The sequence below is a fragment of the Aplysia californica genome, unplaced genomic scaffold (assembly GCF_000002075.1).
Source record: "Aplysia californica isolate F4 #8 unplaced genomic scaffold, AplCal3.0 scaffold01768, whole genome shotgun sequence".
Lineage (NCBI taxonomy): Eukaryota > Metazoa > Mollusca > Gastropoda > Aplysiida > Aplysiidae > Aplysia > Aplysia californica.
This window is the reverse complement of record NW_004799038.1, coordinates 17160-26440: the sequence shown is the minus strand read 5'-3', so window position 1 is coordinate 26440 and position 9281 is coordinate 17160. Positions and strand designations below refer to the sequence as shown.

Genomic DNA, 9281 nt, shown 5'->3' with positions numbered 1-9281 from the left:
GAAAACTAAATGCACAGGGATTTAAAAATCACAAGAAACGATCAGCAATTTTCAAAATTTTCCGATCTGAAAAGCTAGATGAAATAGGTATATAGGAAACTCATTTATCAGAGTCAGATCAAAACGAACTATCTTAACAATAGGGCATATGGGGGAGAGGGGGGGTATACACTCTTGTCATGGGAGCAGTAGTAGTGAAAGTCTTGTTACTTGTTTCAATCCGCATCCTAGTGCAGAAGATAATATCAATTTAATGACAATGACAATGACAATGACAATGACAATCTTTATTCATCTTGCAGGGAGAAACTTGTCCTGGTCGTTTACAATGGCAGTAGACGTTACAAAGGCTAGGTACACTCACGCATGCACACAACAAGACAGGACATTAGTACATATATGTATCAGGTACTGAAACAACCGCCAGGTAAGACATTCTCTGTTTGTCTGTCTGTCTGTCTGTCTGTCTGTAACCTCTCGACCACGAGAACCCCCCCCCCCCCATTGTGTAGGTGTCTGTGGCGGTGGGTGAACCAAAGTTTGGGTGGGGCTTCAGCAAATCCAGTCATTTCCACCAAATAACATGCAATAAGACCTAACTAGTGCTGATTTCTCTATAATCACGTGAGCCACGGCATTCTAAGAACCATCCAAACGAGAAGGGTCACCTTTGTCTTCCATCTCTTTGTTTTAAGTTAGATTTTTCTGAATGAAAAAGCTGGCATAAAAGTGGAATCGACGTGATTTGTAACTGTTAAATCTCAGCGCACAAGCACAACCATGCACACACAGCACTTCAAACATATTCTGTCTATGAGCTGGATTAGGCCGTGTAGTCGCAGAAAGTAGGACGTACCTAACAAAGGTCCATTGAGAGCGTAGGTATCTGTGTCACTGGAGGAAAGTGTGTCGTAAACTTTCATCCCATTGTCAGGGCTAGGAGAGCGTGAGCCTTCAGTAGAGTGTTATTTTTTCCTGTCTTTTACTTTCTGTAAGGAGAGTTTCATTACAAAAGTGGCGTGGGAATGGGCTCATCCTGGGCTGAACCCTACTGAAATTTGATTGGCTGTTAGGTTACTATAGTTGTAAGCGGGGACAACAGTGATTGGATAAACGAGCAAACCGTCAAGTTGATCACTCTACGTTCATTGCATGCTATCATAACGGTTTTAACGGCTTATTTCCTTAGTTAAGAAACTCCCATGACTTTGGGATACAATTGGGGAGGTGGGGGGGGGGGGGCTCAAGCCCGGGAGCCGTTCACTACCCACCGCCACTGGCAAGTGTAATGTACTTGGAAGAGAGGATGTGTGAGAGAGAGAGTATGTGTGTATAGGAGCGCTCTTGCGTGTTTGTGTGTGTGTGTGTGTGTGTGTGTGTGTGTGTGTGTGTGTGTGTGTGTGTGTGTGTGTGTGTGTGTGTTTTTGTCGAGAAACACCATGATCAATGCGCCAGCATCTGGACAACAAACGTAATACAGTTTATCTTATCTTATTTTATAGGATTGATATTTCTTCGTTCTTTTTCAAGTAGATAATTTTCCTCTTCTCTGCAGCTGAAAAGTTATTTTTCCTCCTTGTTCCAAAAGGTTTTCATAAACACAGCTCGGTATTTCGAACTCATTTTCAGATACACAAATATATTCACGCTAGAGTTGACAGTTTCTGTCAGAAATGATGAAGTCCAAATGATAAGATAGAGATTTTTATAGACGCCAAAAAAACGGAAACTTGGGTCAATCGCCATATAGAAAAACAAGAGTGTCGGAGGTACGGCACAGACGATGAAAATGACAGCGATGAAGGTCACCATTTTCACAACCTTTTGATCTTTGACCCCAACTCCTTCCGCTGCACGATCAGACTTGGCTGCAGTGGCCTGTCGCCATTTTGTTTTACTGTTGAGTTTGACGATGAGAACGATGGTACAGCAGATGACGAAGACAAAGGAAAATGTCGTACCAAATACACCCAGAGTGAGAAACGAAATGGCTTCTAGCATTTCTCTGTCAGCCGTGTAGGTAGATCTTAGTATAGTGGCATTCCTGGTGAAATCGAAAACCCACTCAAACCTGTGGCCAAGGATGAAGGGGATAATCAAAACGGGTATTGTAATGTAGATGAAGATAATAATTGTCTTTGTCCTTCCCGGTGTGATGATCGTCTTCACCTTCAGAGGGACAGCGATACACAGACATCGTTCGAAGGTGATGAAGGCGGTGATAAAAGTGGCAATTTTGACAAAGAGTACGTGCGGCGTGGACCCCGTGAGGTACAAGATATCCGTTGAGTCAAAGGGCAAGTCAGAAAAGTAGAAGAGTGGGTTCATGCAAATGCTTATCCATATCATGGTCACCAGGGAGCAAAGGTCAGCCACAGCGAGCCCTGAAATGATAAACAGTTTACGGGATGGAAAAACATACTTCATATAGTTATGTAGAAACCAAGGACTACTATATGAGTATAGTAGTCCTCGGTAAAAACACAAATAAAAACAAAACAAACAGTTTAGTATTCACTAGTGTAGAGTACATGAGAGAGAAAGGTATTTCCAATAGTGATTCAGATTACCAAGCCCAACAATTTTGAATCTTTTTTAAAAATTGCATTTTGTTATTCTGTGGTATCGGTGCATGTTCTTAAGAAATACTTTACTGACATTCAAATTGTAAATCTTAAAAAACCAAAAAGGGATACACAATGAGGGTGCAATTTCAAAAAAGGGCACTATTTTTCCCTCTCCCCTGAATAAATAGAAAATGATTTCTGGGCTTTGAGTAGGAGAGCAGCTTTACGACAGAATGTAAATGTGCTGTGTGCAATATTTATTCAATCTTATGTCTATTATTTCCAAACACTTACATGGGTTATGTTCTATTCCAAAACTGCTGTAAAGACACATTAGTTATAAGAAACTGTCGATGTGATAATTGCCATCTTACCCATGAGGCTGATGTTCATGCTGTCCTGAAAGCCTTGCTTGGCAAACACCACAATGTTGATGATGTTGGAGACCACGCCGAACAGACTGAGGAGACCAGCGATGACCACCGCGTTGACCACTTGGAAAATGTACCACTGCTCGTCGCTTACGATTTGTGCATATTGTACCCCAGGTGATGGCGTGGTTATTGGCAAGTTCACGCTCTCGTTGAGAGAGTAAGTTGAGTTGTTTCCCCACAAATGTGAACTCGACATTCTGGGTGGGAGAGACGTGTGGGACATCGACACCACAGTTACTTTAGCACTAGGCTCCTCTCCTATTTCAGGCACAGACCTTGATTTATACACTCAGAACAAAGGAAACCAGGACTTAATCAACGACATAAAGAATGATCATTTTACATCGTTCTGTCTTTGTGTTCTTCCATTGCACTCTAACATTACGACACTTTTTTTTGTTAAAGATTGTGATTACATTTTTAAAAATTGTATAACAAGAATGTATTGATAATTGCTATAATAGTTTCTATGTTACTTAATTTTTAATTATACTTAATTAATAAGACTGGGTGGTTGAATTTGTTCAATTATGCTGAAAATCAGTGGTAAACGTCTATTATAACCATTATTGTAATCATTTGAGGAAACATTCGGCATAGAGTTACAAATATCTAAATGTCACCGTCATAGTAGTGACTATATTGACCCTCGAAAGGGGTAAATAAATGCCTTCGTTTGTCAGGTTCAAAATAAAAATCTTTATTCCGTCTGGCTTCATCCTCGTTTGCTCATTACCACAACCGATTTTTTCTTGAGCAGCTTATCATGAGGTGACAATTAGCATCCTACGGAATGATGAACTAAGTTGTATGTAAGTAAATTACGAACCGACTCGAAGGGATCGCGACAAACACACCACATGTTCGTTCATCGATCTGAGCTCACGTCATCATTATCATTATTTATTTGCCTTTATATCTTGGAAATGAAAAGAAATCAAATGAGATAATACTTGAGGAAGCCCGCGTGGGACGCTTACTAGTGGTTAGGCTACCGGACTCGACGTTGTGTCCTTGGGCAAGGAACTTTACACGAATTTCCCGCACTTCACCCGGGTAGGAATGGGTACCCAGCTATAGACAGTGAAAGATCTTGTCAGTTTGTTAGTGTTAGAGCGCTTAACCAGCTGCTAGCACTGTATGCTTCCCGGTAAGATGAGAATGTTTCTGGGTATTCTATGGTCTGCTTGGATAATAATATAGTGTAAAGCGCATAGAGCCTACTTTCGAGTGGGGACATGCGCAATACAAATTCTATTTATTACTATTATTATTACTGATGGAAAAGGTCAGGAAAAGACAAATGCAGTTTTTGGAACACCTGAATAGACATAAAGATCTTGAACATCTAGCTGTCGCTGGCAAAATTGAAGGCAAACGAGGCAGGGGTAGGCCCAGAGCAACCTATTTGGAGAGCCTAAACAGAAGGGGAGCGGGGAAAGATCAGGGTAACGTAGCTTTTTTAAGAGCATCCGAGCAAAGCACTGATTGGCAAACTATGCTCACCAAGGTGTTCCGCAGATATGGCACTTGATAATAATAATGATAAATAATAAATGACATTTATATAGCGCTCAACCCCGAATAAAGTACACAGGCTCTGAGTGTTTTTAGTTTTAGTTTTAATAGAGGTTTTACGGCGCTCACAACTGCATAAGGTCATAAGAGCGCCAGAAGATTAGAAGTGTTGCAAGAGGGTAACAAACATAAAAAAGAAGAAGAGGAGATAAGGATTATACATGTTTGATACGAAAGAAGGAGCAAATCACACCAGAGCACCCGCCAACCACCCACTCTGAGTGCTTTGCAATACAGTACAACATACAACAGTAACATAAAACGTTGTGTTCTGACTAAAAAGAAAATTATTCCAAATATTCATCTTAATAATTTAAAAACAGAAACGACTTCAGCTGATATTTGAATAAATGATGGGGATGATTTGCCTTGAATTAAACAATCCCATTGATGCGAACAGTCCCTCGTGTGCTTAATCTTTAGGACGTTGTCCTGCTTTGTCGGACATTTCTGCGGGTTTACTTCGCTTTCTATTCTCTATTTGTATTGGCGAATTTTGCTATTCAAAAAGGCTTATTAATGGATGCATTGATCGACATGTGGTTTTCGCCAAAAGATTTTTAAAAATATTCTCCAGATCATTACGCGCTTCGTTTTTTTCTGTTTTGAGGCAGTTTTGCTGCAAAAAGCAAAATTTGTTTATTTCGCCGATAGCTTTTGTAGGCCGACGCTTCTGTCTCTGTAATTTTAGAAAATCCACCAGCTTTGTTTATTTCAAGTCGTACTTCCGTTCGATACTATCGCGCATTGTCGCGCAATTCTGAGCACTTTTTTAAGTGCACGACCCGTGTAGATCCAACCTCCTGTTTTCTTTTTTCACTTGGTGCTAAATTCGACTGTGATCCTTTCGTTTGATGCCCATCATCGCTTTTTCTGGACTCCTTTGTCTATTATATATTTGGCAACTTGAAAGCATATGTGTCACTTTTCTCTCAAGATTTATTGCTCCATTCATGTTGAGTGTAAATATAGAAGGAAAATAACTTTCAGTTGATTTTTATGCACCGATCATTCCTTTCATCGAAAGGGGGCCCAGTTTGTACTTTTATGATACAACAGCTATCTGGGTGGGTTCTAGATCTTCGGCCTGTCGATGTGGCAAAGAATTTAAATATTTCTATCATAGGTAGGTGCTACGCAGGCTGTCAAGTGCAGGGCAGGTAAAGAGCTGGTGTACTGTTACTGTTTCATCCTAGCAGTCACACAACGGACAGTCAGGTGGGGTATCCTTGCGGATCCTATTTAGGTAGGAATTCAGTGGGATGTGTTGTGTTCGCAGACGAAAGATAGTCACTTGATCTATTCTACTAAGGGGATATAGTGCATTTTTTGAGTTGGGAGCAGTCATTTGTGCAATTTTTTAATTAATTTTTTTCCGCGTGTCCTGATTTTGGTGCCCGTTTTTGTTGGTTACGTAAAAAGAAAGTGATGGTGCAGATTGTTATATGAAAGGGGAATTGTTGAGTCGGTAATGATGATGATGATGATGATAATGCTGATGATGGTCATGTGTGCAATTACAACTCTTCCAGTTTTGCCCTCTGTACTTCCATTCAGCCACTGTTCCCTGGTGTTGCATTTGATGATGTTCTTGACTGTCGTTTGGGTTTATGATGCTTCCTTCTTGGCCAGGGTGTCTGCTCTGTCGTTTCCCGGGATGCTGCTGTGGCCAGGTATCCACTGTAAAGTCAAGTCGACGCCATAGGTCTACATGAATGTGTTAATTGTTAGAGTCACAGACATGCAAGCTGGGCTTTCGAAATTCATGTTTTCCAAAGTTCGGAGTACTGATTTTTCATCAAAATAAAGACAACTGAACAAGCCTTAAGATGACACCAATAACTCTACATGCCCAAATAATGACGAGAGCATGATTCCACCACGCTGCCTCACAAATAATTTAGAAGGCGGACCATCAACTCTGCCTGTCAAGGCCTACCCGGGCTGAGAGGAACATATGAGGCGTGCCGACAAAATGGGTTTCTTATCGCAATCCACAAATGGAGATATTTGCCAAAACTCAACACGAGGGTCTATAAATTTTCTATTGCTGCTCTCTTCTTTATGTATAACATGCCTCTTATTATTTCATACTTATAAATTATTGTAAAATCTTCACCTATAATAAGCATGATGTTTCTATTTCCATAAAAGGCTTGAATCCGAGAAGTAACTCATTTTGTCAGCACACTTCGCAATAATGTCACTGCAAAAAGACCGAGATACTCGATAACCAATCCCCTCCACACGGCACTCGAACAGGTGTCTTCTGCCTGTGACGGCGTGCGCCATGACGTCACACCACAGACGCCGGTGACGTTTCTGAGTTTTGTGAAATGAGGAAAACTTTGTCTAAATACACCGACATTAGTGGCGTCGGTAGCCTAGTGGTTAGGCTACCGGACTCGTAATCGTGAGATTGCGGGTTCGGGGGTTTGAGCCTCAGCTCAGTCCGACGTTTTGTCCTTGGGAAAGGCACTTTACACGAACTTCTCACATGGCTCGGTCTTATCGGAGACGGACGTTAAACTAGGAGGTCTCGCCCCTTAAATAACCTAATAGTGTTGATAGAGGCGTTAAACCCATACCATTTCACCATTTTTCACACCGACATTTTGCTCAAGAGTCTGAGGGACATTATTTTATCGTCGAGCGTCCTGCGGTTGCAATATCTGATATAAAGTTGAACTGCATAACGTTTGGACTTAAAAATAAAAAGTTGTGAGTTCGGTTCCCCGCTCCGTAGGGTTTGACGTTACATCTTCAGAAAGGTTTATTTGTCTTTGTTACTCTTCAGTTCACCCAATCTCGTAAATCCCCCCAGGGGCGGTGCCACTGACTGAAGTGTCTTTATGCCATTCCCGAAGGGGAGGGGAGGGGGGCATTAACTTAATCTTATGCACAGTAGAATTGTAAATGGGCTGATTCAACGATATAATGCTCATAACTGTGCCGAACTGCAACAGGGAGCTGTTGCTATTTCTTTCCTAATCCTTACTATCGTCATCTTGCCCTTACTTCTTTTGTATTTTTGTCACACTCTTGTGACCCGCTCTTTCCGGGGTGCCTTGATAGTTGAAGCAGATCTTGTGCTGTTGAAGCTAGAGAGGTGAGCAGAGTAAGTCCGATTCCCTGTAAGGACGTCTCTGTTGACATCCACCGCTTGGCGCTCATGACCTTATGTATTCGCGAGCGCCGTAAAACCTCTACTAAAACAAACAACAATCTATCAAAATGGTTCTCGGAAAATGTTACAAACAGAATGATCTACTAAAACTGTTGTGCGTGTAACAGGCTGAAACACTTTTTTATGATGATGGTGATTATAGTGTCATAAATTTACGAAAAGCTCAAGTCTCCATGGAATACTTTTTATTTCTCTTTTCAAACTTACAACAATGATGATGATGATGATGATGATGATGATGATGATGATGATGATGATGATGGTGATGTTATCAAAAACATACAGTGTCATAAATTAACGAAAAACTTAAGTCACCATAATATATTATTTGTTGGGGTTTTTTCGACTTCACATGATGATGATGATGATGATGATGATGATGATGATGATGATGATGATGATGATGATGATGATGATGATGATGATGATGATGATGATGATAATGACGGTGGTGGTTGCTCCTGAGGATGCCTACGTGGTGAAACGTCGAACGGATCCAACAAATCAAATTTTAAACATTTTATATTTATATTTTTTGTCTGTAAGCCAAGCAAGACTTTCCCTACCTACTCTGCTTTTTAAACAATGATGATGATGATGATGATGATGATGATGATGATGATGATGATGATGATGATGACGATGACGATGATGGAGGATTCTTCAGAACATTTCTCCTCATGTGAGAGTTGTCATTAAGATCCACTGGTCATCATTTCTACACAGGACCTCAGACGCGAGCCGCTTTAAAGGGAGGAAAGTCGGGTGTGGTTCACCTGATTCGCTTACAAAACTCCCAGTCGAGTGACGTCATAGTGACCCTTGGTTGGTCGTCAGACTGGGAAGAGTAGGAGGAGTGGCGGGGTTCGTTGCATTCCAGCATGGCCATCACGCCTGGAGAGCAGGGGTTCGAGTCTGGGTATATTTTGTTTTGTTTGCTTGTGTTGAGAATTGCACGTCGACACGATGGCTCGGTCGGTCAAGAGAGTGCTGGGTACGAGACAGACAGACAGACAGACAGACAGACAGACAGACAGACAGACAGACAGACAGACAGACAGACAGACAGACAAGAAATGTGATGGAGGAAAAACAGAGGTGGCACTTACGAGTGGCGCCTTCCGTCAACAAGAGAGTATCTCTTTGTTTCACGCTGTGTCGATCTTTCTCTCTCTCTCTCTCATTCTCTCTCTCTCTCTCTCTCTCTCTCTCTCTCTCTCTCTCTCTCTCTCTCTCTCTCTCTCTCTTTCTTTCTATCTCTCTTTTTCTCTCCCCCTCTTTCTCTCTCACACACACACACACACACACACACACACACACACACACACACACACACACACACACACACTTACACAAATAAATAAATAATAAAAATGATATCACGCCTACGTGTCTGACGAACAAAACGGTGAAAAAAAATCACAAACAAAAAGAAAAAAACCCAATCCGAACAAAATCCATAGACTTACTAGTAATGTCTTCGTTTACTGGCGGCCTCCCACAACAGAATCGGGT

The 9281-nt window shown here is 41.4% G+C and overlaps 1 protein-coding gene across 1 annotated transcript; it reads right to left on the bottom strand.

The window, feature by feature from the left end:
- Nucleotides 1-1527: 1527 nt before the first annotated feature.
- LOC101846113 (adenosine receptor A1-like) lies at nt 1528-3315 on the bottom strand. The gene has a single exon (XM_035973699.1). It carries the CDS (start codon nt 2425-2427, stop codon nt 1564-1566), a length of 864 nt encoding a protein of 287 aa, XP_035829592.1. The 5' UTR covers nt 2428-3315; the 3' UTR covers nt 1528-1563.
- Between the last annotated feature and the right edge of the window lie 5966 nt (nt 3316-9281).

Bases quoted from the DNA above. Each gene is read 5' to 3' on its own strand.
- LOC101846113 (XM_035973699.1), bottom strand. From the start codon at position 2,427: ATGAAGTATGTTTTTCCATCCCGTAAACTGTTTATCATTTCAGGGCTC.